Genomic DNA, 27805 nt, shown 5'->3' on the forward strand with positions numbered 1-27805 from the left:
AGGGGAACCTGTGCTGCCTCTGGCAGCTGTGGGCTGGCACAGCTGCATCCAGCCTGACTTTTAATAACGAATAACTGATACAGGTGCTACATTCAGCAGCAATGCGTTGTGTTGTGGGGCTGGACGCAAATCTGCAGCAGGCCTCGGCCTGGAGGTCCCGCAAGGTGAGGAGGCAGAGGTGTGAGAGCTGAGGCGCTGCTTTACACCCAGGATTTCAGGGGGTGAAGCACGGTGTCAGCATGATATCTTTTTGTGGCCCTGTGGCACTGAGGTCTGTTTGCACAGGAAGTAATTTTGTGCTCTTCCACCTGCTGTGAAGTTAATGAGCCAAGTCTTGAAGGTTTTCCGTGTAAATCTGGAATAGTTGTAGCACGTATGAAGTGAGAGCTGGCCTGTTGTCCTTGCTTCTGTACAGCCTGGTAGAAACTAAATTTCTGTAAATCTGTATCTTAAGATGGGGAGGGTTGCAAAAAACAAAACAAACGAATAACAAAAATGCCTTGACTTTGCTGTTGCCTTTGAGGTAATGTGCTCCTGGCAGCCCATGGAGCTTGTGGTCTCTTTTCCTGTGACCTCAGGCTGAGGCCATCCCATTTTTTACTTAAATGCATTCATTAATCTTTTTCCCCTGGCAAGTACTTTGGCTGCTTCACAATTTTCAGGCTTGTTCTCTTGAGGCATTGTTGTCCCATCACCTCTCACCACAGGAAGAGGGCAGGTAGGGAATCGTATTTACTTGATAGGACAAGACTGTGCAGCCTCCCTTTTTAAGGTGGCTAGCTATAGTGAGAGCAGGCTTTGAATGGCTGTAGACACTGTTGAAACAGTTTGATCAAATGAGTTATTTAGGAGTTTATTATCACTTCTAACAGACATCTAAGTCAAGATTAATGGACTCTTCTTTTAGTGCCTTGTTGATTGAATTACAGTGGAGAGAAATTGGGAGGAGTCTTGTGCTGGCACAGGCAGGAAATGGTTAAGAGCCGTTCGTATCACCTGGGAAAGCAATTCTTTGATTTTTCAGAGGGCGCTAACATGCTGCAGTTCATAGGAAACAAAGGAAAGGGGATCAAGTATAAAAGTTGTTCTTGGATTTTATTTTCAGTGGCAGAACTTGTGAAGGCTGGATATTGATGCCTGCTGAAAAACATGCAATTTTGGATTAAAAAGAGTTTTTTTTTTTTCTTATCTTTGTTCAGAAAATGATCTGTGAGGTAAGTTTTTGTTCCAACTGGTGACTTTAGAGAACTTCTTTTTAGATTGAAAGGTAAGAAAAACCTTTTATTGCTGACCTATTTTAAAACACTGAATTCTTTTCTTAAATTGTTACTTGGGCAGGGAGCAAAAGCAGAAGTGTGAGTCAACAACTGTGAGAAGCTCAAAATGCTTTTCCTGTATTGTCTGCATTCAAATGGCTTGCATTAATTTCTGAGCTTAAGTATAGAAAGTCAGGAACAGGGAGAAAGATAATGGGGTGAATTTACAATTAAGAGTTGCAGTAAATATTTCAGCAATGACAGGAGACTTTCAAATTGTAGCAGCATCTATGTTAATGTGCTTTTGTAGTTGATGCTTCAAGGATCTTCTATTGGTGGCTCTTAAAGTGCTTCCCAAATCTTGTTTCTTTAAACCACACTACACTCCCAAGGGCTTTGCACTTCCAGCTCGGTTAAGGACTTTGCTAACAGATGGTGCAGTTGCTACCCCTGTGCATGTGCTGATCCTTAAGGGCAGACTTTTTGTGGGTATAAAAGAGGGGTCTCACAACTGCTGTTAATTCCCAGCCTGCCTGCAGCTGAGACTAAAGGAGGTCTCACCTTAAGAAGTGCTGCTGGCTTTTTGCGTGGGTGACAACAGATTCCTTTTTCACTTGCGAGTGCCTGACCAAAGAGTGATTGGATGGTAATAGCTCATGCACAGTTGTCACTGAGAGCAAGTGCCATGTGAAGGAAAAATCTTTATCCTGTGGAGAGCCCTGCAAACCATCCCTTCACTTTGCAAAAGCTAAACTGAATGTAAATTGTACTCTCACTCTTAGGAAGGTTAATTACAACTTGTTTGTTGAGGTATTTCTCTGTGTCTATCTGTAATATACTGAATTCTGGTGCCTTAATTGAGCTTTAAGGGGGGAATGCTGATTTAATTTTCTTTCTCCTTGTAATTTTCAGTTAAAGCTGTAAGTAACTGGGATCTGATGTGTGGGTTATTTCCCAGTTCAGTAAAGTGTGCGGCGGTGTAACACGACTACCCATCTAGTGCTGTGATACAGATAAGCATCAGTCCTTGCAAGAGTCGTCTTGCCAGTTCTTCTTGCTGTTCCGAGTTTCCCTTGCACCCCCACGTTTTGCTCAGGCACTGGTTTCTCATTGTCAAGAAGGGAGAAGACTGTAACCCAGTCGGAGCTGGTGGATGTCAGTTTTTTTTTCATTTTGGACATGAATGTGCTAAAGGGCAGTGTCAGGACCATTTAGTTCCTGCAAATTATATTCCTCATCACTGCTTTTCTGTTTCCCTCATCAAGCAAAGCTTTTATCGTCTTCCTGCTGGTTTTCATAAGGTGCAGGAGAAGCTGTGGACACTCACAGGTTCTGAGCTATCTGTTCCCAGATTCTGTCTGGACAGGAATATTTTATCACCCCGCCCTGTTCTGGATTAATGTGTTATTTGGTAAGGTTATGACATGCTCTAATCTATCACATTTTGCTGCCTCTGGGTATTAAGCTTAGATCCCAGTGGCAACTGCAGAAATAAATCATTGGAGCTCAGTGATAGAAACTCTATCTTGAGACACATTGCATGTGATTCACAGTTAAATGTTGTTATTAGCAGGGATCTAGAGAGTGGATTGCTTTTGCATTTAAACAAAAGATTGCAAACCCAGATTGTCTTATTTGGCAAGATTTCTCTTATTTGAAAAAGTTATTTTTCTGAAAACTTGACTGTTAAGTGCTTTTGCTTATCTTGTCAGTATCTGATGTTCATTTAAGCTCTTCATTGTGAAAACCTTTTCTGTTTCTGTACCAGTGCTATTGATTAAAATGCAGTTTACATTTCTTGGGAAAATTTGATATTCAAAAATGTCTTTTTGCTGTGAGTCAGAATGTACTTTTCCATGGAATAAAAATTCTGGAAAGGAAAAAAAAATGCTATTGGAAATGTTGAACAAATTATATTGTCATTTCAACCAGGTTATACAGGAAAAAAAGCAAGAACTTCAAAGTGAAAATGAAGGGCTCTGGTGTTTCTGTCATATTTTGAGAAAATTAGTACATTCTTCTGCTGTTGTTCAGTTTTATCTGTTCAGTGTTTCCCATATGGAACTCTGAGAATGTTCTGTACTGGCCCTAACTCCAAGTTCCTGTTCAATTCAATTTGTTGTTTCAAATTACATATTAAAGATGAATTATGAAGCTTTTTTCTCCTTTGTCTTCAGTCATTGGTGTTTCTTCTAGAACTAGTAGAAGAAGGAGTTGTTTCCAGTATTGTATAGTAGCTTGTAGTTCTCATGCTTTAACTGATGTGTCCAATGGTACTATTATTTACAGTGAATCTCTAATTTTGAAGAAAATTGGACAGGAAAGACCTTTGGAATGTAACTAGCTAAAAATATTATTTTGCTGCTAGCTGTGTTGCAGCTTGCAGATTAGAGATAAAAAAAATTACTGGATTAATTATTGCTGTTTTGGATGCCTTCACATGATGCTCTCCTTGTCAATATCACTGTGGTCACATTACACTGTACTACTATGGTCATTTTTGGGTTTTCAAACATCCTTTCCTCTTAATTGAAAACACTTTTCTATGCTAAATAGAAAGGATCTGAGCTGTGCTCAGTAGTGTGCACTGGGATGTTGCCTGAATTACAGAGGAAACACTCTGTAGTAAGATCTGTTTTTCACACCTCTAAAAAAAAAATTCCCTGATGATGAGGGGGTATCCCGGGGGTGATGGGATTTGGCTCTCGATACCCCTCCCCTGTGTTAAGGTTAGCTGGGATCCCTGAAGCACCCTGGTTTGCACTGATTCTCAGTAGTGTGCGCTGGCCTCTCCTAGTGCTGGTGGCAGGGAGCAGCTCAGGAAGAGTACTTTGAGGGCACGTAGTTCCCTCCAGTCTTGAGGTGAGAGCAGGTACTATCACACTGTTTTGGACAGAACTTTGTCTAACTTGTTCAGAAAGTTAGAAACTCATTCCTATGTTTTTCCAGCATCGTAGTATTGTCATTGTTAGTGAATTTTTTCAGTGTGCAACCTGACTGCAATTTAATTAAGGCCATTATTCCTTGTCTTAACCATTGTGCTAAGAGCAGACATAGTATCTTGCCACACTTGTCCCTTCTCAGTACTAACCAGTACTTTCATTTTACTACAGATCATTTTCTAGCCCTTGGATGTCTCCTTTGGATTGTCTCCAATTAGCCCATTACCTCTCCTAAAGTGTGTTGCACCAAACTGGACAAGACTTCAGCAGAAGCTTTACCAGAGCCAGCTAGAGGGAGAGGACTTCTCAGTTGGTCTTGGTGGTGTCAGAAAGATGAATTTCCTCCTGAGCTTTTCTTCCCTACTCTGAGTTGTCTCAAGAACTTGTTCTCAACTCTGCTGCTGATGTCCATATGATTTGGTAACTAGCTCATCTGTTCTCTGCCTCAACTTCTTTACAATTTGAAAAGAAAAACTTTCATATACATTTTACCTTCTGTTTAGCTACTTGAAATTTTGGCAGAAAATAATCCGTACATTTGCAAGCCAATTTAGAGCTCAGCAGAAGTAAAGGGGACAAGATATTTTATAAAATCCTGGAAGGAACAGACAAATGGAACTTTTCGGTTTAAACTAGAACTTTATTTTGGAATTCCTTAAGGAGAGATTGGAAGTCTGCCCCACTGTAATAATCTTATATTGCAGGAAACCAAGAATGCCTCACTCTCTTCTTGACCTATATAGTTTGCAGATACTAACTAGGTTGTGCAAGTCTGTTAATTTTACAAAGTAAAACAAGAAGAAAACTTTACAGGCTGATTTCCTGTGCTCAGAAATAAACATGAGAACTGCATAGTGAAGATTCACACTATCATTTAACCCCAACTTTCAACATTTGGTTTGAATCCACAAAACTCTCGTGGCTGTGGAAATAGCATGTCTCATCAATTTTCTTGATGGCATGCAGTCAGTTGCTTTTAGAATAGAATATTTGTGAAGGAATTTTCTGTAGGCTTCTGCAAAATTAAATCCATTTCACTTCACAGGAGCTCCACTGGAAAAAAATTGTGTCCTAAATAGCTTTTGTCATTGTGAGTTACTATGCCCAAGAGAACAGAGTAAATTCAGCTTAATTTTGCTGCATGTATTGGCATTTGTGTCATTTCAGGGAGTTAAGATCTAATTTTGTAAAGAAACTTAATAGATTAGTTGGTCAAGGAGCCATAACTAATGGAAAAGGATTAAGTTGGATTTGATATCATAAGGTTTTGCTGCGTAATGTTGCTCTCTACTGTGTTTTACAAGTGGAGCCTCTGCCGATATATTTTGTGTCGGTACACACTGTAGACATCTCTGCTGAGAAAGGGAACTTGGCTTGGATATTTGAAAGGAATGAGGGATGCCATATTTCTGTTGGCATTGTTCAAAAGCCAGGTATTACTTTTATGAATCTAGAAACATTCATCCATTGCGGAGTTTTGTTGCAAGAGACTGCTGCGTTGCATGGACCTGGGTGATTGTGTGGAGCACAAGGGCTGGATTGGAGGTTTCGTAGATGTCCTCAGCCGTAGAGAGAGGCAGGCCCCTGGATCTGGCAGTTTAAGGTCTGAATGAAGTTCTTTCTAGTACTGTAGGAACCCAGTCTTTGCCAAAGTCTGAGAGGAAAGATAGAAATGACATTTTGGAGCAACTGATTTTTAAGGAGCAAACTAAATGTTTTGTTTCAGCATCCTTTCTTACATTCTTGGATGCAAAAATGCATATTTAAAGGTGACGTTATTCTGCAAGTTTGGACTCATCCTACTTTGGAATTTAGACAAGAAAATGTTGCTGAATTTCCACAGCTAAATGTTAATGCCTGTTTGATTTCAGGTGTGGCTATCCTCACAAACTAAAAAATATGTCCATCCGAGGCCTGAAGAAGAAACAACCGAAGACTTTTAAAGTCAAAATTATAACAGTGGATGCTGAAATGGAGTTCAGCTGTGAGGTAAGAGTCCTCAGCAGAATGCTGGAAAGATGGAGATTGACCTTTTTTTAGCAAGATGTAAATTTGAAAAGTTCAGATCATCAGTCCATGGATGGTCTGAAAACAGATCTATTACTTTTATAAACAATGGATTACTTAGTCACAGGTGTGTTCTTCTGTTCAACAACTCTGTTCAGAATTTAAAGCTGTTTCCATGAAATCCATTTTGACTGTGACCCAACCAAATTAGCAGTAGACCCACTTTCTTCATGAGCATTCCAGCACATCATGCAGGGCTTGTTTGTAAGTATACCTACTTCTCCACAGAATTCTTTTTTAGTAAGTGACACAACTCTTTAAGATACTGCCAGCTTGGATGAAGAAGTCTGGTCAGAGCTGGTCCTAGCATGTTTATAAAATAACTTATAAAATCCTACATTTGTGCTCAGTTGATCTGGGACATTCTCTTGAAGTTTACCATTGGTAAACTCCAGTTTTTCTTGAACTACAATGGCTGTTTTGTATCTCTGGGTAGAGGAGAAATGATCAAATAAAAAAGCTAGCTTTTCTTCTATTAGTTATGACTGTCTAGTAAATTGGATGAAGAAATTATGACTGCAGAAAACTATGGAAGAAAACAAATCAAGCAAGTGATCGATTGCTAAATGAACTGGGCTGCACTGTTGAGGAAACAAAACTATACCTGATCAGTTCCCAATGATCCAGCAAAAGCTAAAAAGACAGTTACCTTGAGGAGTTAGAAAACTGAGGTCCAGTGAGACTGGCTATTCTAATGAGAGTTGACTGTTTTGTGGGCATTTAGTATATCATTTAGTAGATCCCTCAGGGACAGAATAGATTAGTTGCCAGCAGTGCCTTTCTGTGATTTACTAATCTAGAATGTTTGCATTAAAGTTGTAAAATGAAGGATTTGGAAAATTTGATTTAGATATCACAGTCCTTGTTAACAAGTCCAGATTGATGTATTCTTTCCTTGGCTATCTCTCCCTTTTCCCCATATATTCCTTTTTTTTTTTTTTTTTCTGCTGAGATGATTTCCTGCTTTCCATCCAAATACTGCCCAAAAGTTGTGGGTTTTTTTTTGCCATTAAGATTTTAGTGGCTGACCCATGCAGTTAAAAAAAAAATCATCTTTTTAATATGTAGCCAAATAGAAGAAACAGATGTGCAGCCTCTTCAGTGAAAAAATAAGATGTTATATGTGTGAATTTCAGGACCTTTAATCAAAGTTTCTGTTCTCTATGGAGCCAGGCTAGGAAATTAATCTAGAAGACAGGCTCCTGCTCATTTAAATCAGAGTAGTAGAAAGGCTTGGCTTGGTGCCACGGAAATAGCTGAGGTATGTGAAAGATGGATTTGCTTTGCTGTTTGGCACTTCTGCGCTGTGCCCTGACACTCCTTTGACTTCCCCTGGCCTTCTAACAATCTCTCCAATTTGTATAAACTGTTGAATAATATTTTTGCTAATATTAATACAGCCTTGCTGTGTCTTAGGAAATCAATAGTACAATCAGTATTCCCTGTGCTGATAAAGTGTGTGATGCTGTGGTTAAATGAGTACAGCTGCTCTGTGAATGTTCTCTGGAGTAACTCTTGCACCTTTGCTGTAGACAGTGTATTTCCTTGAAAAGCTAAAGGTGAAATAACAGTCCATAGGAGAAAGGCAAATGATAGCCTGGTTTCTTTGACTAAAATGTAGCAAATTAATTCAAGATGTATCTGTTTTTCTTAATTTTCTTTTTCTCTTTTAGATGAAGTGGAAGGGAAAGGACTTATTTGACTTGGTATGCAGAGCGCTTGGTTTAAGGGAGACATGGTTCTTTGGCTTGCAGTACACAATAAAAGGAATATGCACCTGGTTAAAGATGGACAAAAAGGTATAGGAAACAAAAAATAAGAATGTGACAATTTCTACTTATAAAAAGATTTTTTTTTTTAGTTCAGGAGATAAAGGAATGTGTTACACAACAACTCATAATTTTAGATGTTATAATTAGAAGACCAATGTTTGTTGTCTTATTTGGTCTGATTGCTTCTATTGCATTTGACCTGAAATATCACACACTGATCACCACTATGTACACTGATTGCTGTTAGATTAAAGCTCAGCATTGCCCTTCCTTCTAAAATCAGGAAAGGCTACTTTAACTGTTTTATCACCTGCCTTCTGATTTTTATTCTGGAATATTATTTTGAGATACTTTTTGTTGCTGATTTTTCTTATCTTTAAACAGGTTTTAGATCAAGAAATTCCTAAAGAAGATCCCATTAGCTTTCATTTTTTGGCTAAATTCTACCCAGAGAAGGTAGAAGAGGAACTATTACAGGAAATTACCCAGCATTTATTCTTCCTTCAGGTTAGGAACAGTTTTTTAACCATGAATTCCTTGTGTATTTACCCCTGTCCTTTTGTATTCTCTTTGATCTTGTGGCAGCTGTTAGTCTCAATGATTCTGCTGGCTTCAGCTGTATCAGTGTCTCTGTAAAGATCTCATTTTTACAAAATATAAACATCTCTCCTGACTGCTGTGGTTTTCTGTACTGGTAAGCTGAATATTGTTTGCCTTCTGCAGGTTTTTGTTCTCGTGATGGATTCTCTTACTGTTTGTTCTAGGAATGGAAGTTAAATTACTGAGACTTGTAGTTTTATGTAAGATGACCTTTATACCTAGTTTGGGTGATACTTCCACCTCTGGATATTCCAGACTTGTTTTGGTCCTGTAGTGTGTGTTTAAAAAAAAAAAGAAAATCCATGCAAGACTGGCACTGCTTGAAGAACTGCAAGGCTTTGGCCCTAAGTGGTCGGTGCTGAGGAGTATAAAGTGAAGCCACCATTTTTATCAGCTACAGAAGTTACCTTGAGGACTGTGTCATCTGGTGTTCTTTGGCTGCAGCTAAGTTGGATGAAGAGAGTCTCAACAGCTTTTGTTGTTGTTGTCTTAGATCTGCTGGTGTAACCTCTTGTGTAACCGTTCCCTAACCTAGGTCTTTCAAAATGAGCAGGATTAGGAGAGACCTGTTATTAGATATATGCACTGCATGGGGGAGTGACTACACAGGCAGTTATGGTGGCAGTTGTGAAGGTGGAGAAGAGGAAAAGAATGGTGATAAGCAGTTGGGGTCAATAAGCTTTTTCACCCGTATCAGCTGTAGATGGAACAAGACCTGTGACTACAGCCTATCCCTGAAAGTAACACTTGCGAGTTCCTAAAAATAGTCCAGGCAGTTACTGGGAGATGTGGTTGTGTATGACTGTAGAAGGCACAATCACTAGAAAACAAGAACTCCCAAACCTGTCCTTCTTAGATCTTCATTTTGGATTGTAGGGAAAAAAAGATCATAGAATTTGATAGCCATACCTGAAATATAGGTTTGCTCATCTAGCAAACTTCAAAAGGAGTAGAGCAGCACACACAGCTGCAACTCCAACGGAAGATTCACTACAGTGTGTGATCCTTTTACAGATGAAGTCTGGAGGCATCATCATGTTATCTGATAGGCCCTGGATGAGAAGTGCTGTTCCCTTGGTGTGGTGTTGGTATTTTTCTGAAACGTCCAGACTTGCGCACGTTGACTTCTGCCATACGAATTAGCCACTTTGAGTTGTCTTCCCTACCCTGTTGAACTGGGTGCCTGCAGAATAAATCCCCAGCCCTGACAAATCTTCATTACAGATAACAGAACTCATTTCAGCTCTGCCATAGGGGCAGCTTCTGAGGAGCTGCAGGACAGCGGTACTGTGTTCAACAGCAGAGTTGTTAGCTGTGTTGAACATACTTGGTCCGTACACCATGGTGGTTCTTGCAGATTTACAACTTTCCGTGAGATGCAAGCCAGTAAAAGTAATAAAGTTAACCCCACACATACACTGATGGCAGTAGCATTGCAGAAGCAGCTTTCCTATTTGCCAGTTGCTTTTCTTTTGTCCCGGAAATCGTTAGGGTTCTTTTAGCTCCATGAAAAAGTAGATGAAGGAGCAAATTCTTAGAGTCCAATGCAAAGAAGCCATGCTGTGGCTCCATAGCTGCAGCAACAGGTATATAAGCATTGAGTTTTGGATGGTCACTTGAAGTCACTGCTTGCTCCAATGTCTGTGACACTCAGCTTCTCTCCTGAGTTGCTGAGGAGTCCTCTGCCTTTTGGTATGTTGCTTCATTCTGGTAGCTTTCAGCAGTATTTGTCTGTGCAAGTTGATTGGGTGTATGGAATAAATTCAGTCTGCATCTGTAAATAAAAACAGTAAACATGCTTGTTCCCTGAGGAAGATGTGTTAATGAAGTAATGGGAGAATGCTGTTCTGAGGGATAATGCACTAACTAGAACTTCATCCAGAACCCTTAGCCACTTGGCAATTTGTTTCTTTAGCTAATTTTGGAGAGGAATGAGAGGGATAGAACTCTTTTCCTAGTCTTTTAATCCTGACTTTTTCACTTTTTTCTTTTCTACTTGAACCTGCCTTGACTAGCAGGTATGCAATTAGCAAATTCTTCTCATTCCAAAGTAGAAAAACAAGACTGAAACAAATTTGAACTTGCAAAGCTTCCTGACTATAATAGCTTAAGATCACACCTGGATGCTAATAGGAAAAACACGTGTGGACATCTGGATGCCTACAGATTTCAGCTCTACTGACTGTTCAGACCTTTACAAATCAATGTGACATAACAGCTTTTTGCAAAATGTGTGAATAAATGTAAATGACTAAAGCGAAATGTTTTCTCTTTAAAGATTAGGTAGTTTTCTCCTTAATAAAGAAAGAGAACAAAATGTCCTTGTAAGAACTGATCAGAAGAAAAACTCCAGATGCTTCTAGGGGATTTATCTTTAGTTGTTTTAAAATCTGAAATATATGATCTGCACCATGGACTATGAAAGCTGGAGCTTTCCAGTTTGGAAGAAAAGTCTTTTCAATCTTTTCATTCTTTCCATTTTAACAGCTTAGAAAGAATTTTTCCCTGTACTATAACTCAGGTTTATATATTGCGCTCACTAGAGACTAATCTTAAAAGAAAAGCCTTCTTGATGGTTCATTTCAGTCCACAGTACCTACAGTGCCAAAGTGTATTTGTGAAGATAGCTTAGTGTTATCTCAAGTGATTTTTCTTTTTAGAAATGTTTAAGACTGTGCATTATGCAAATTTTTCTTGTCTTGTGCTTGTTAGTAGGCTAAATATATGACAGCTGAGAGGAGAATTTCTGAAGATTAATTTCCTCTTCCCTCTTTAGGTTTTCGAGGAAAAATTAACTAACTGATTTAAAATCAAGCAACATCTTACCAACTATTACACCTCTGATCTTGGTGGCACCATGGATTATTAAAATGAAAAAAATGTTAGAAGACTCTTTACCATTTTTGCTGGGCTTTTATTTTTAAGCCCTTATGTTTTTGTTGTGCTTACACCACTGTAATTGAATAAACTAAATGCTCTGTTAGCTTCCCTTTGTGGGGTCTCCTGTATTCTCTCATTCTGGAAAGCTTGAAAAAATACTATTGTGGTTTTCAGTATGTCTCTGTCCTTGGCAGTATTAGTCAGCTGGACAGCTCTGAGCAGTCTGGTCTAGTTGGACCTGCTTTGACTAGATGACCTCCAGAGGTCCCTTCCAACCTAAAATTTGATATTTTACATATTGTAAAACTAAATTTTCCAAAGCAGGAAGAAAAAGAAGAATTGCTAAAAGGAATGAAGTGCAGACAATAAAATTAATGTTTTATAACATTATTTTTCAGGACTTATATAAATGTGTGGCGATAGTTAACTGGTATTTCTATGAACATAGAATTAAGACAGTTTTAACTTTCAAAAGCTGGGGTTTTTTGTGTGGTTTATTTTTTTTTCCTTTAGATATAATTCTAAGTAAAGGCTTCTTGTGTTTCCGAATGCTATTTTGTAGTTGCTGTTATTAATTCATACTGGTGATATTTGGTGCCAAGTTGTAGTCTGGACATGTCTAGTTTCATTTCAAGCCTGACATAAGCCCTGATTTTTAGCTTCTTTAACTTGCTCCCTTTTTCTCTTAATTTAGGTTAAGAAACAAATACTGGATGAAGAAATCTATTGTTCTCCAGAAGCAACAGTTTTACTGGCTTCTTACGCTGTTCAGGCCAAGGTTCGTGCATAGAAGTGTTCTTTTTTTAATGGATTTTTCTTTTCTTTTCTAACTGACACAAATACATGGTGGTATGTAAAACACAGCAGCGTTAAAATTTGCCATTAAAGAAGTGGGTCATCCTGGGAGGTACAGGCGCAGCTAGAAAAATAAGTTTTAGATGCCACTAGAAGGGTTTTGGTATTATATACTAAGCTTTCACAACTTAGGGGATTTGTTTGGACCTAACATTTTAATGTCATCTTTTTCTCAGCTAGAATTATTTCCTGTAATTCTAAAAAATGTCCATGGATACAGTGAGTGCTGATACCGGGGCTCACGATGGAAGGACATGCTTGTTAGTGTATCTCAGAACATAGTTCACTTCATGCCACCAACAGCCAAACTTATACGGTGGCAGAAGGTGATCACAAATGCTTATCAGGGCTGGCCTGCTGCAGCAGCCCAGCCTATATGCACTATAGGAGTAGGGGAGCTTATGCTCCTGAACGTAGCTTGTAGTTCAGAGAAGGATTTGCAGTCATGGGAGATTCATTCATATGTGCAGCTACCGAGAGCTGCAGGCTAGGACTGAAGCCACCTTTGTGGCTGTATTGGAGCTGCGTGCATAGCACAAACACTGCGAGTAACTTCCATGGACAGTTCGTGTGACCAGAGCCTGTTTATTATGTGTTACCCTGTATACAGGAGAACCAAACCAAAATCTGTCTCAAGTGATCGCATCAAACTAAGCAAGCAACAAGTTCTTTAGCTTTTGGCATCTAACAAACTGAACTGTCTTTTCTTTTCTTGGGACAGTATGGTGACTATGACCCAAATTTTCATGAGCCAGGCTTTCTAGCCCATGATGAGCTTTTACCCAAAAGGGTAAGTCTTTATTCTGTATAAACGCAAATCTTTGAATCTACTCTTTGCAACATAGACCTTGCTATGGGATTAACCAGAGCATTAGAAACTGTTTGCGTTTGCCCTGAACTTGGCAAAATGACCGAGTTGTGAACTGCATTGCTGCATTCACGTTGCTTGGGAGAGGCGGCACGTGTATTTGTATCTTCAAAGGAAACCAAACTCCTTCCTTTCTCTGTAGGTCCTCAGGCAGTATCAGCTGACAGCAGAGATGTGGGAAGAAAAGATTACTGCTTGGTATGCTGAGCACAGGGGTATTGCCAGGTATTGAAATAATTTCATTTTGGGAAATCCCATACACTTCAGTAAATGTTTGTATGCTGTTTTCAGTGAAATTTTGCTTTTGTAGAGTGAGCAAAGAAATATTGTCAAGCTGTGTAATAGGTTAATTTATAATTAAGGATAAAAACACCCACTCATCTCCACCAAAAAGTGTCTTGTGTAGGGCTCCAAGTGCTTGCAAACTGGACTTGCTTTAAAGTGAAAAAACAAGCTGAGGGCTCTTGCAGAACTTCATGAGCTAAAACAGCAGTCCTGTCTCATCAGAGTCCATGTATGGCAGAAACATTTCCTGCAGAAAGTTTGGGTTGTGTTGAATTTGCAGTTAGCCCTGAGAGTTTAGCCTTTTCGTTTAAGGCTGTTAGCTACCGGGATTTGCTGGTGTGTCTGCTCTGTGCAGCAGCTGCCTTTCTGGGGCCATATCATGCCAGCATACCCCTACCATAAAAAGAAAGAATGATAGATTTTATACCTTGTGAAAATTATGACCCAAAAGGGTGTCAGTGTACTTAGCAGGGGACCAAAACAGTGAAGATACGGCATCATAGTTCCGGAACTGAATTTTGGTGCTAGTCCCTATGGACGTTCAGCTACTTCAACACTTTCAGCAAGCCTGGAAAATCAGTCAAACAAGGAGTAGGAGATGTTGACACCCAGAGGCAGCCTTTCTTAATATTTCGGTTCAGTTTCTTTTTGGCTATTCTAGATACTTTTTAGCACTATTTTTACTGAATATTTTCCTCAAGACTTATTGATGCCTCACCTTGAAGGGAGAAGAATGGTGGGTGGAGAGATTCTCACCCTTCCTTGGCCTCTGCCCAAAGCTCTGTTTAGAATTCATTCAGGACTCATTTCTCAATGAACTCTGTTTTATGAAGGAAATACACTAATGTTATGGAAAACAATGGTAGGGTAGGTCTCCAAGACGTAATAATGATAGAGTGTCAAAACTAACACAAGGATAAGGGTGGACTTGAATTTTAATAAAGATTGCACTATACATGATTCAAAATAGATGCAACTTTATTGTCTTTTTTTTTCCTGTAGAGATGCTGTTTTTATTATCCTTTTTCTATTGTTGAGAGTAAGATAGCAAAATTAAAGAAAGTACAAAGAACCAGGCTGCCTGTTCTTTTCTAAGTGGGAAATGTAGAGTCAGCTAGGACAGAAAGGCTGGACAGGAATCTCCAGGTGTAATCATGGCCTTATTCCCTAGGGATGAAGCTGAGATGAACTACCTGAAAATTGCCCAAGACTTGGAAATGTATGGTGTCAATTATTTTCCAATTGCTGTAAGTGCTTTATTTTAGCAGTTTTCAATTGCCGCGGGTGATGGTACTGTCCTTTCAAAATCCTCCAGGGAGTTTGGAACTGGGACTCTTGGCTTCTGCTTTTCTCTGCTGATGGTGGGCTGTGTACTGATTCTCCTCACTTGGTTGACTTGCCTGCTAAATGAGTAGGTGAAAAAGCAGTTAAGATTTAATGTTTTACAATTTGACAAAGGTCTTGAGTAGCTCTGGGTATGTAATAGGAAGAAGTAGAAATAAACTAGAAGTTTGAGCTGCTATCATCAACCTAGAGGGCTTGGGTTCATTAGCTATCAGTGGCAACATTCATAATATTTTGTGGAAATATAAATTTTGTAAAAAATACAGATAAGTATCAGTCTATTAGAATAAGGGTGGTTCTTGTCTGTGGTTCTTTAAGGTCACTATAAATTGCTTTTACTGCTATCTCTTGCTTTTTAGCAAAATAAAAACCATACAGATCTCCTACTTGGAGTTGATGCCAAAGGTATTCACATCTACAGCATTAACAACAGGTTCTCTCCAAGTAAGTCGTTTGAGTGGAGTGCTATCAGAAACATTTCCTATAGTGAGAAAGAGGTATGATGGCTTTGATATATTATTCTTTTTCTATGGGTATGGGTGTGGACTGGGATTCTTGGAACAGGCTGAAAGCTGTCTCTGTTTAAATAATTTGGGGGAGAAGGGGAAAATCCTAGGGAGCTTTGTTACAAAACTAAAAATAACAGACCTGCCTTTCAGATGTGCTGCATAACCTTGGTTCCCCTAGGAGCCAAAGGCTGCTCTGAGCTCTCCAGACTCATGGAGTCCACTGTTTTGATTCCTTCCCTGCTGCTTGTCCTTTGCAAAACAAGTGTGTTGATCTCTGAAAAAAAGATAGATATTATGAATGCCAGCGTGTCTAGCTTCTTCAGTTATCTCAGCAGGAATTAGATGATCTGTGAAGACTTAATGCCATTTTCGTATGCAGAAGCTGTCCTTGTAGATGAGGTTTGAAGCACACTGGCAAGAGGAGACATGCAGGGAGATGTACATGTTTTTCTGCCTGAATTCTGCCAGTTCATCAGTGCACTGTTTCAGTCTTCAGCACAACTTTACCATTGCAATTTCAGTGTGATTTCAGAGCCCATCTTTTACTTGTAGAAGGTACAGTAGGGAGTGGGTGAAACTGAGTCTCGTTACAAATCGTGTGGTGACATGGAAGGCTATAATCAGAAAAACAAAACCAGAAAAACTACATTGGTACTGGAATACCTGGAATTTGTCAGCTGAAGGACAGCACAGCCTGTTCCATTTTCTGTGAGCCTTTTGAAAAACATTGAGGATGAGATTTGCTGTCCAGAGTTAGATGTGCATATATTAAATCAGGCAGAGCAGCCTACGCGAGTTCTGCCTCCAACAAGTTTTCAGTCCTTGCATGACATCAAACTTCCCCTCTGATCTGTGAATAAACCACTTTAACTCCCTATTGTTGGGAAATTGGGCAGCCCTGTATTAAAGCTCCACTGTGTTCAGTGGCACATTCACAGTCCTGCTCCTTCACAAGGCAACACATTCAACCAGTTGTTATCTACGGGGTGAAATGAGCTGTAGGACACTACGATCTTGGTGACTCAGATGGCCTGAAATTATACGTTGTGCTGCAAATGAATTACAGGAATAAAATGCTAGCTAACCCATGAGTCACAGAAAAGAGGATCTTAAAGAGTGGAGCCATATTTTGTTATGCAGCCGAACTGGGCACAACACATGAAGTGAAACAGCGTGTACTGACTTGGCAGGATGAAAGCCCTTCATGTCCTCTGGAAGCAGCTTGGGAGATAGGACTGAAAATGTGAGAAAGCGGGAGCTCCAGGCCTGTTACTCAGTGGTCAGAAGAACAAGTCCTTCAGGCCCTCAATATGTTTTTGTTTCTACCTGCAATGATTGGTATTGAGATAAAGTCAAGGAGATGTCAAGCACTTAAGAATATGATTGCTTCTGAGGATTACTAGTATATTCTGTTTTCCTGACAACCAGTGCTTGTTCCAGTATTCTTAGTATAGTTTGCAATGTACATGTGGTATTACCGTGAAAACCACCATCCAAACTGGTGTCGGAGTGGGTCTGTAGGAGGCTTTTTCTAACAGCCTGCTATGGGAGCAGATGAGGAACCTGTGTAACAGCAGCCCTGGTTCTGGTTCTTTTGAGCAAAACATTTTTGCATCACTCTCCCTCTACCTGTGGCAAAGTCAGTGCTTCCCTGGAAAGATGGGCTAAAGTTTGCGATAGTATTAGTAGTTTCAGCTTTGTTTTTCCTCCTTCTCACTGCATTCCCTTTCTTTTTTTTCTTTTGCCTGTATAGTTAACTATTAAACCTCTTGACAAAAAAGCAGAAGTCTTCAAGTTCTTCTCCTCTCAACTCAAAGTGAACAAATTGGTAAGTGTCCTGCTTTCTTCCTTTAAAACTGAGCCTGGTAATACTGACTGGTGTCTGAATGAGAAATATTGTTTGTAAAACCTATGGAGAGGCCAGGGAGCACTGAGTTTCAGCATGTGTTTTCCTGAGGATTGTTCTGTCTGGGAAGTCAGGGTGCATATATTTGTCCTCTTTGGGAAGGGGAGATGATGTGAAAGAATGCCTAAATCATGAAGGGAAATCCAGATGTGGAAAAGGAGGATGTAGCGTATGGAAAGATGCAAAGCCACTTCAGCATCTGCCTATCTGGCTGCTGAGGGTTCTTAATCAGCTACTGCCTCTCCTTTTCTGGGCAGCAACAAGGAGGGGACCTAATCAACTGGCTAATTGTATCATCACTGATTGCTTCCTAACATGACAACAGGGGCAAGGTCACTTCTCAGAGCTTGTGGAGGGGTCATCACAGGTGACCACTGTGCCAGCTACATCTTGTGTACTCTTGGCCTGGGTGTATTGCCTGTTCTTATTCAGGAAAATGGAACCAGAGGGGGATGAAGGACAGAAGGAACTCCTCATCCTCTTACAAACTTTTCTAAACTATTATGTACCTGGGTATGAGCCTGCCCTAGGTGCTGATTTTCTTGGAAGGGAAGCAACTGCCAGCACTTGTGCTGAAGTTAGGATTGCCAGCTTCTGTCCTGTGAGGCCAATCTGGGACTCTTTGTCTCTCTGGCTGGGGCACAAGTACATGAAAATCACCTTTGCTTTTCCTGTCCAGATTTTGCAGTTGTGCATTGGAAACCATGACCTATTTATGAGGAGAAGAAAAGTGGACTCAATAGAGATCCAACAAATGAAAGCACAAGCAAGGGAAGAAAAAGCTAGAAAAAAGGTAGATTCTTTCTGCTCATCTGTTGTTGAAAACACTGATTATTATTCCAGCTGGTGCCCTTGCTGTCCATGCATTGCATCTGTGTGTGGGAGGTGAGAAAGTGTGGCAGGATTGAATGTGGGAACAGCTCTAGTGTCTATGCAGCATCTGAGGATGTAAGTGATGTTTGTGAAATTTAATAGGTGATGGCAAAGGTTCGGGGTACATAAGAAATCAATCCAAGAGCCCTTACAGCTGTCTGAAATAACCAGTGTTACCTGTTAGAGGAGTTCAGTGCTGCAAAGTGCAAGCAGCTTTAGCACTGCATCTCTGATAAATATCAGTCCACCAGCTAGAAAGCAGTCCGTTCTTCATTAGATTTATTTGCTGTGCTGCCTCAGGCCCAGATGAGATTCTGCTGCAAACCCACAAATGTGATATTGCTCGTTCTATTTCCAGATGGAGAATCAAAGGCTGGCCAGGGAGAAGCAGCTCCGAGAAGAAGCTGAGCGAGCCAAAGAAGAGCTGGAAAGGCGTCTTTTCCAGCTGGAAGATGAAGCCAGGCAGGCCAACGAGGCCCTGGTGAGTAGCACATGAGTCTGAATATTCTTATGCTTGATGAGCTCTCTTGGTTTGGAAGCTTTTTATTTTTTTTTTCCTTACGGCTCCTGTGAGACACCGGGAGTTACGGCTCAGACAAGGCTGGAGAGTTACTGACCACTGGTGGAGAGGGCATGTAGGAATATCTGGGAAAACTCTGGTTTGCCATACTCTCCATTTACTCCCTGTATTTGGTTCACAGTGCTTTCTTCAGGCAAAGAGGAGAGAAAGCAAGCAACCTTGGAGCTGAAATTGGGAGAAAGGGCCATGATGCATTGTTAAATGAAGGGACCAGCTTCAGTTTTCAGTTGATGTCTTTGTCCAACTCTAAGCAAATGCATCTCCTTGCTTTGTAGAGGTGAGAGGCAGGAAGGAAGGGAGGCAATTCTGGAGTAGAGGAGGAACACCAGACCCTACAATTATGTTTGCTATATATTTTTTTTTATTTTAAGGAGTAATGTTTTTATCACTTGATGTTTTGGGAAAATGTCCTCTTCCTGACTGTCTGTAGGGGTGATTTTGTAGATGCCAGACAGGGTAACTAAGAAAAATTATTTCTTCTTAGCTCCGATCCCAGGAAGCAGCAGAGTTGCTGGCTGAGAAAGCTCAGATTGCGGAAGAGGAGGCGAAACTGCTGGCCCAAAATGCTGCAGAAGCTGAGCAAGAGCGACAGAGGCTGGAGATCACAGCTCTGAAAACCAAGGAAGAGAAACGCCTGATGGAGCAAAAGATGCGGGAGGCAGAGCTGATAGCAGTGAAGCTGGTGAAGGAGTCTGACCGGAGGTTAGATTTGCTTGAGCGGAGTTGTGTGATCTGCACTGGGATGCCAGGGTGGAAAGAGTGCTGCTTTTCTCTGAGCTAAGCATGGATGTGAGAGATTGTTCCTGAAGCAACACTTCAGAGTGACTAAGCCTTCTTGCATCTTGTTTGTTCCACCTGGTACCAGTGGTTGTGATGCAGGTCAAGAAGTTTACAGAGGATCAAATGCAAGGCTTTAGAGATGTTTAAGGTTAAAGATCCAGAATGCAGAAGCATTTGCTATTTAGCATTATCAAAAGAGCGCTGGCTACCTAGCTACCTGAATTCCCAGTCTGTGTACCCTGTGAGTTAGGAGGCTGTTTTCATTCATTAGTCTCAAGGGATGGTCTCTTGTGTCCCTTTCAGATCTTTGAGAAGTGTAAACCTGGTACACTTATGTGGAGTATAAACCACTCTGTAAGTGTTTGCATGTTCCGTAACACTGTGCTGCCTGAAGACGCAGAGCAGTCCAGTGTTGACAGAAGATGTTTAACCTTGGTATTAAGGGCCTTCTGCTTGTTTTAGAATACTGCCAGAAAGCTTGCCAAAATAAAGAGCAGATATGTTGCACCTCTCCCCACCTCAGGGAGGATCTCTCACAGCCTTGAGAATCTGTATCAGCAGGTCATAACTGAGCCCATAGAAATTAGGAGCAGGAAAAACATGTTAGTTCGTCCAGTTTGTGCAGGATTGTCTTTGAAAGCGTTATGCTGTGTCCAGTTAGTTCTCCATGTGGCCATCCTACCATAAGTGTCTTTGGGTAAAGGAATCACTCACAGTAATGGATCTTGTTCTCTGGAAGCTAGTGAGGTGTGTAGCTCTGAAATCCATATGTTGCCTTATACTGGAAATCATCAACCATTCACGCCAGGATATTTGTTTTACAGAGCCAAGGAAGCAGAGCATCTGAAACAAGATCTGCATGAAGCCAGAGAGGCTGAACGGAAAGCGAAGCAGAAACTCTTAGACATAACCAGGCTTAATTATCCTGTAAGTTTCTGCTCTACTGGGCACCACTTTATCCTCAGAGACAGTAAAATTTTGATTGCATTTTTATAGCTCCCATCAAGCTGAGTAGTGACATGTCTGCATCCAACTGGAGGACAAACACCTGTAGGGCTAACTGGTGCTTAAACACAGTGTAACTAGGATGGAAGTTTTATTTGTTCAGTGCAGTGAGTCAGAATGATGAGAAAGGCAAGACAAAAGTTAAAAACAGGACTGGTGTTGGGACTTAAGGAACAGAGTGTCTTGCCTGCATTCATGCCTAATACTGACTCTGTGCCATCTCAGGCAATACTTTTTGGAGGAGGTAGTACTAAGCCAGCTGTGTAGTCCTGGCATGTGAATTGCCCACAAGTGTCTTCAGGCAAAGCAGATGAAGCTCCCTCCATCAAGAAGGCAGCGCTAAAGCTGTATGGCTCAACTCCCTCTTCTGCTCCAGTCTTGCTGAGAATGGATTTCCATTCTCTGAAATAGATAGGAAGATTGCAGCCAAGGATACTCCTCTGCCCTTGGATCTGTGGGTGGTGGACTTCAGCAGTTCATCTGGTGCCACTCAGCTAGAAGGGAAGGGCTGCAGGAGTGTCTGTGTATCACAGAATCTGTGGGTAACTTGTGAAATGGCTCAGCATGGTATTCTTGCAGAAGCTGGGGAGATAAACCCAAAATCAAACAATTGGATCTGACTGACCATGCTTGTGTTGCCTCTTTCAGCACATGCTCAAGTACCCCCAATACTTGCCAAATGACACCAGAGACGCCAACTTTGACAAAGGATCCATAAAGCTGGATTTGAAGGACATTGACCTGAAGAGACTATCCTTTGAGATAGAGAGAGAGAGGTATCCAGTATGCTTATGGTGCACATAAATGAGAATGTTAATCATGGAAAGGCCAGAAATGGAAAAAAAAATCTCTGGGAGTCACAGTTCGTCCTTTTAACAACTCAGGATGGCCTCCTACATACATCTGAAGGCCTTTTACTGAGCTGGTGTAGAATATGTCTTTGAAAGACTATTTACATAAAGGAAGAGTGTTTTGGTAGCATCAAGCCATGACAAGTCCAGAACCCTTCTGTCTTGGAGAGCGTTATGTCACGGGCAAAGTACTTCACCGGATTAACAGTATGTTAGAGGACAGAAGTTTCCCTCTAGTGTTGAAGTATGGTATTGCTTTGATCTAATATACCAAGAGGCTTTTCCTCTCTTGATCTGGAAGGAAATGCTTGATAAAAAGTTAGTAGGTGTATGAATGCTGAAGGGTGGAAGCGAATCCCCTTCTCACAAGGCCAGGGGAGTCAGACTGATATGTGCCAAACTTCATTTTACCTATCAAAAACCAAAATGAAACAAAAAATTTCCTTAATCCCCCTTCCACGCATACCTGTTCTTGAGCTATGTTGTGCCAATAAGCTTTTTGTCTCCAATGTGTGGACTACAGGCTAGACTACTTAGAAAAGAGCAGAAAATTTGAAGATCGATTGAAAGAACTGAAGTCTGAAATTCATGCTTTGAAACTAGAAGAAAAACAGTCTGGGCTTTACTCTCATTGGAATGAAGTACTGGGATCCTTGGATCGCTCCTTAGGAAATGTATGTACCCAAAATACTCGACATTTTTTTCAGCATGAACCATAAAAGAGAATGGTGTGGGTGTGCCAAAGGTGAGTGCTGTATTTCAGTTCAAGGCACATGCTTTAGTACCCTTGACAGTAAAATATTGAAAGTGTGAACGCAGACAAGGAAAATTCATGTCAAAACAAAATTTAAGAAGTTTTTCCTGGGTGGGATACCAGTACCATAAGCAAAAAAAAATAATCTTATTTTACAGATTATGAAATCACTGTAAGGGTTTAAGGTCTTGGAGCAAACTAAATTGTTGTAACTTAACACACTTAAATGTGTTTCCTCATAGTTTGCATCACACTCTTTCATGTGCTTTGTGGTTGTTAAAAGTCGGAGAAGTCTTGGTGATGGGTTGGGTTTTTTTTAAGACAATGAGGAACTAAACCCAGATTTTTGTTGTAAGGTTCTTGTTATTTATATACACCCCAACCTCTTCCTGAACCAGTGCAAGAACAGGGCTCGCTTTGTCTTTCCAGGTTGTTTTACAGGTAGCAAAAATGGCTCTGAGTCAATGGTTTTAGAGAGACAAGAGAGGCTTGGAAAAATTACAAGGGAAGATGGCCTTTATTTTCGGACTATGCATCTGATACTCTTTTTTTGGCTAATGTGTTGATATAGAGAGAGCATTAAATTTCCATATGTTCTTTTCTTTTAAAGACCCCATCACGGATGAAAACCTTTGAAACTGGAGATTCATTGGATATAAATCTTCAAAGACCTTTCCCTGCTTACTCATTAAATACTACAAGCAGCTGGCCTTGTACCAACAAAATTCAACACACAGTGCCAGTGGAAAAGTCGTCTTTTCAAGCAAATTCTTTGGTTGCCAACAGTGTAGGCACAGGAACCAGAAAACAGATTATAAAGGTAATCAGATTTGTAAGTAAATTCCCAAACATTGACTAAAAGTTTAGAATTCAGAGAAGTAAAGAATGGCTTTAGGGACCTGTTTTGTCCGGCTCTGGCACAGCCTCTCAGATGATGAGTCAGTGAATGGCTGTTCATGAGTTTGGAGACTCTGTACTGGCACGCCATTTGGGACTGTTTATAACTTGAGGACACCTGTTTTTTCTCACATGCTCTAAGCTGGAATGCAGAGCTGTAAGCCTTTTGATAAACAAAACAAAAACGCCTGTATGCAGTAGGAGGATTTGTGTTAAATATTATTTGTATCAGCCAAGCTTGGAAATGAGAATGTGCTCCTGGGTGTAGAGAGCTTAAAACGTGCTGTGCCTGTCTTTTGTTTTAAGGGGCAGGGAGTAAGGTACCCATAAATGCCTACACTTCCAACAGTTCAGTTCTCTTCCAATGAGTTCTCTGTCGAAGAGTCCTGAAGAGTTAATGAGCTGGGTTTTATGAAAAAACAACCTACTTCTAAATTTCACTAGAATGGAGAATCTAGTGTGCCTTCAAGAAGAACCATAAGGGCATGCGGTCTTGAACAGTGTGAAAGAAGTCGGCTTTCTGTAGGCAATGTTGATTGTGTAAGGTATTTGGAGTCAAGAAAGCTTGATGTATTTTCTGCTGTTCTATATGAACAAAACTGAGGGGGTTTAGGATCAGTTAGAGGCTCTAGCATATAGCATGCAAGACATGAATCTTCAGAGTTATGTGCTTAGAACTAGAAGGAACACAACTGACTGTAGCAACAGATGAGGAAGCAGCTCTTTTTAATGCAAGTAACAGAAGCAACTTTTAAGACTTACCTAATCCAGATAGCCGGGGTGAGGCAAATATGCTTGTTTTGAGGAGGAAGAAAAAGCTATTGCAGAGCATCTTGCAAAAAGCTAGAGTCAGAGGTAAAGAACTGAGCCAAAGGAAGTTATTTTGCTTTAAGTAGGAGTTCAGGGCAAAACTAATTTTTCCTATTTGATTTGCCTGTAGGTTCAGCAGCATGACTCGGATGTCATCTACATTTGAAGCCTCTCGTTTCCTTACCAGACTGGTAGAACCTGGTGGCCATCTTTTCGGCTGCTGCAAAATGCACCTATACGAGGACGCTTGCACAGCTCTGTCTGCTGACAGGCATCGGCATGAGAGACGTGGTACTGTAGTTAGAGTGGTGCCTTTCAGCTTCCAAGTAGACAACATAAACTGGGAGCACTAAAACTGCCAGTATAAAATGGCTAGTGTCTTTGGGTACAAATGGTAAACATACAAACCCAGAGGAGTGTTGTTTACTACTTATGCACTTTTGAAGAAACACTTTATACTTTGCTAAACCTTTCTCCCACTGGTGTTTTTATACACTAACATATCAGTATGGTACTCTACTTTTGTAGAAAGGATGCTAGGCAACAAGTGTCCAGGACATGTTTGGGCAGAGAAAAAAATTGGACATGATTTTGGTGTTTACCTACACAATAGACTAGTATTGTTTTTGGTTTAGTCTGTGGACATGACTCCCACAGAGCTGCTCAACGTTTTAGTATTTGCCTGCCAAATATTTTCCTTTTGCTCCCCAAACATTTCTTGGTTCATTTAATTGATTTGCATTTCTCTGTGAGAAATCTCAGCTTTTAATTCCAGGTGCAGAAGTGGACATCTTCAAATATCTCTCATTCCTGGGGGAATCCTTTGTTTGGAATGCAAAGCTTCTGTTCTCTTTACAGTTTCTCATTAGATGAAGCACTTTCTGTTGCTTTTGCCGCTCCAGCAAACTTTGCATATATTAATTTGTTTCCCAGTTCTGCATAGCACGCCTTCCAAATTAGACAAAGACAAAAGATGCTATTAGTGTCTGCTAAAGTTGGACTTGTTTCTGATGGAGAGGTGCATGCAGCAAAATGTCTGCCTCATTAGTAAAACCTACTTGCATTTTCTGGTTTTGTGTGTGTTTAAGTGTCTGTTTCACCATAAATCTTCAGTCTGAGGACTTCTGGGGAAGCAGACAATAAGCAGGTATAGCTGAAGTAGTAGCACAGTTGAGCAGGTGACGTGATGTAAAAATGAATGTTAAATATCTTGTTTTAAAAGCTAAGATTAAAAACTATGCAATAAAAAGCTTCAGCTTCTACTTGCTAGTAACAGCTTCAAAGTGAATGTTGTGTCGCTATTACAACAACATTAACAAGGGAAGTTCTAAGAACAAACACACAAATCTCCTCTGTACACATCTGCAACAGACTGAGAGCACAGCGGGGGACGGTGTCTGTAGCCAGTTGTTCTCAGACTTCTACCAGTCATGGCAGGTACCTGGCAAGGTGCAAGTAACAGCGGTCTGCAGTAGTGTCCTCTTATTATTATTTTTTTTTTTCCTCAGCCTTGAAAGTAGTTGCTGCCTTTGATTGGTGGGGGTGGGGGGGTTGAATGTGTTAATTCTCTTCACAGCTCTGTCTGATACGAGATGTTTGCAGAGTATTGGTTATTACATGCATAGTTTCTCATCTGTCTGGGAAAAGCCTTGCATGTGGGATGGAGAAGCTGTCAGAGGTATCAGATTGAACAGGCAGATGCTGCCAAGGTCTCTGGGTTTGGTAGGTCGGCATGGGCCAGAACTTGGACAGTGGTGAGACAGGAAATGGTCCTAGAGGAGAACAGTACAAAACAACTCTGAACATGGCCTTCTCGGATTTAGGGGTGACGAGGAGCGCTGGGATTTCCCTGGTTCTCCTTTCCCTGTTTCCTCTTTTTTTTTTTTTTTGTCTCGCCAGAGATAATTAAGCTTGTACCCACATTCTGCCACAGGTGCTGGGGCTTCCTTTTTCTGTCATATGTGAGCTGCATTATGGTATAGAGCATAGAGGAAGACAACTGCTCCACATGCATGACTGATTAATTTCCTTGGACTTGGTCCTGTATATCATTGCTATGAAGAAAAGAACAAGGTCGCTCTGCTGCCAGCTTAAAAACGAAGCCTATCTGCACAAGCTGTTCTCAGCCTGCTGGCTTGCAAGTATTCTTGCTGTGCATTGCTCATGTGCAGCACCATGTTCTGCATACTTAGATGGGGCAGGAGATGGAATTTGCTGGAGAAATGCTTGCACAACCAGAGATCAAATTGGGTGTACTGGGCTGTTGCTGGGAGGGCACTACAAAGAGAAGTGCCACCTGGGCATTAGTTTGCTTAAAACAAGAATAAATATTTGCAGCAATTAAACTTTGTATGTTGGTGCTTCTGATGCTCATACTCACTTCCAGTATTGCCCACTTTTTAAAATGGGAAGCTACGGATGGGTTGAGGAGGATGTGAGATTGTCTTTCAGTTGAAGAAAGTATGAGAAATATGAGCCCTGGTTTCCCCCAAAGCAGGCAAGAGAACACAGATATCTTGCTCTAATCAGTAATTGCAAGATTTGTCACCGTCTTTAGGGCCAGGTATTTATCTGATGATGCTGTCAGCATCTTTGAACATTTGAGGCACAACCTGCAGCCGGCCGAGTGAAGATGTGTGGATCTGCAGTCAGCAGATGGTGCTGTAAGGCTGCTCTGCTGCACAGCTTAGACGTGTTCCGCAACAGCTCCGAAAGAGCTGGCCCCAAAACCCTGCATTGCTCCTTGGCAATCTCGGCCAACTTGGGTGTTACCATGCTAGCCTGCACTCACTCATATTCTCTCCCTGGTTATCTAACTTCACATAATTCTTGATGGGGGTTCAAAATGTGCAAGCACTATACTGTGAGAAGTTATTATTGCACAAAACAGCTTAGTCCCATGAGTATGAGCTAGCTCCCCATATTACAAAAAATCCTGTAATAGTTCTGACACATTGCTGTAATAATCAGGCTGTGCAAGTGGATTTCATCCATGACTGCCAGAAGCACGTGGGACCCCACAGGTCTGGTGCTATGGGATATTTTCATTAGTGCTATTTGAAACAAGCGTAGGCCCAGTAAATTTGCAGAGCATGGAAGAATCGTGGTGTGTAGTCTAAAGAGGGTAGGAGAGGCCTGAGAGCATCTACAAGGGTCACTGCAAGGAGGAAAGAACAAATTCATCCTTTGTTTTCATGCTGGATAAGACATGATGTTCTAGTTTCAAACTGCAGCACCAAAAAAAAAAAAAAGGAAGAAAAAATATCACATCTGTGAGAAAGTGCCAGTAGATCACCTGGAGAGGGAGGAAATTTATTCCTGGAGTGACACAATGGATGTTCATATCTGTGTGGAGGTTGATGGCTCTCCCCAGCTCTCCTGTGTTTCTCCGAAAAGCTGCTTACTCTAACCCCAAGGGGCTCTCCCTGCCCTCGTAAAAACCTTGGGTGGGAAACTCTGTATTGTTGCTCAGCAGGGTGCTCCTGGTCTGAGCTGTGGGAGCAAGCAAATGCTGTTTAGACCTTAGCGACAACGTGTCCTCTCTGGGGACCTGTCTCTTAAAGACCAACCGGTTGTTGACTTAGCCTGGGTGCAGGGTTGACATGGCCCTGGAAGGTGGATGCCACAGTGTGTGTGGCTCACCCCTGAATCATCTGCTCTTGACCTTTTCCTCCCTGTGCTGCTGCTGTGAAGGAGTCCAGTCACCAGCAGCGTGCTGAGTTCACGCCCTGCCTTCACAGACTGCCGCTGCAGAATTATGCACAAGCAAGCTGCTTCCTCTTCTTCCTTGCACATAGGCTGCCATCCCTGCGCCTCCCTGTGTTGCTACCTCACTTCTCTCTAGCCTCGTGCACTCTGAGCCAGCGAGGTCTACTGCTGTCTCTTGTGCCCAAGATATTTGTTCTCTGTCGTGGGAGGCAGCTGCCAACTTCTTGTGTCCTTCCCAGAGCATCCCCTGGCACTTGTGCTCA

At 41.1% G+C, this 27805-nt stretch overlaps 1 protein-coding gene across 6 annotated transcripts; it reads left to right on the plus strand.

Annotated features, from left to right (window-relative positions):
• LOC104482320 (merlin) lies at nucleotides 1–26157 on the plus strand. 6 transcript variants are annotated; one of them, XM_086762978.1, is made up of 20 exons: nucleotides 1–271; nucleotides 1106–1214; nucleotides 4370–4618; nucleotides 6070–6187; nucleotides 7939–8064; nucleotides 8422–8544; nucleotides 12212–12295; nucleotides 13094–13162; nucleotides 13383–13465; nucleotides 14697–14772; nucleotides 15229–15366; nucleotides 17132–17206; nucleotides 17964–18077; nucleotides 18516–18638; nucleotides 19222–19439; nucleotides 20342–20444; nucleotides 21171–21298; nucleotides 21897–22047; nucleotides 22738–22947; nucleotides 23965–26157. In XM_086762978.1, exons 3-20 carry the CDS (start codon nucleotides 4611–4613, stop codon nucleotides 23998–24000), a joined length of 1983 nt encoding a protein of 660 aa, XP_086619104.1. In that variant the 5' UTR covers nucleotides 1–271; nucleotides 1106–1214; nucleotides 4370–4610; the 3' UTR covers nucleotides 24001–26157. The 6 variants fall into 6 exon arrangements, with proteins under 6 accessions (XP_086619104.1, XP_010122084.2, XP_086619102.1 ...); XM_010123782.2 differs by having other exon boundaries at nucleotides 1–164; XM_086762976.1 differs by lacking the exons at nucleotides 1–271; nucleotides 1106–1214; nucleotides 4370–4618 and adding an exon at nucleotides 5684–5801.
• The last annotated feature ends 1648 nt before the right edge of the window (nucleotides 26158–27805 follow it).

The sequence above is a fragment of the Chlamydotis macqueenii genome, chromosome 19 (assembly GCF_036417535.1).
Source record: "Chlamydotis macqueenii isolate bChlMac1 chromosome 19, bChlMac1.mat, whole genome shotgun sequence".
NCBI classification, from domain to species: domain Eukaryota; kingdom Metazoa; phylum Chordata; class Aves; order Otidiformes; family Otididae; genus Chlamydotis; species Chlamydotis macqueenii.

Excerpts from the sequence above, each read along its gene's own strand:
- LOC104482320 (XM_086762976.1), top strand. The coding sequence starts at position 5,701 with ATGGACCTGGGTGATTGTGTGGAGCACAAGGGCTGGATTGGAGGTTTC. Across the intron at positions 18,639-19,221 it reads GGCAGGCCAACGAGGCCCTG|CTCCGATCCCAGGAAGCAGC; the intron begins GTGAGTAGCACA and ends ATTTCTTCTTAG. Across the intron at positions 20,445-21,170 it reads TAACCAGGCTTAATTATCCT|CACATGCTCAAGTACCCCCA; the intron begins GTAAGTTTCTGC and ends TGCCTCTTTCAG.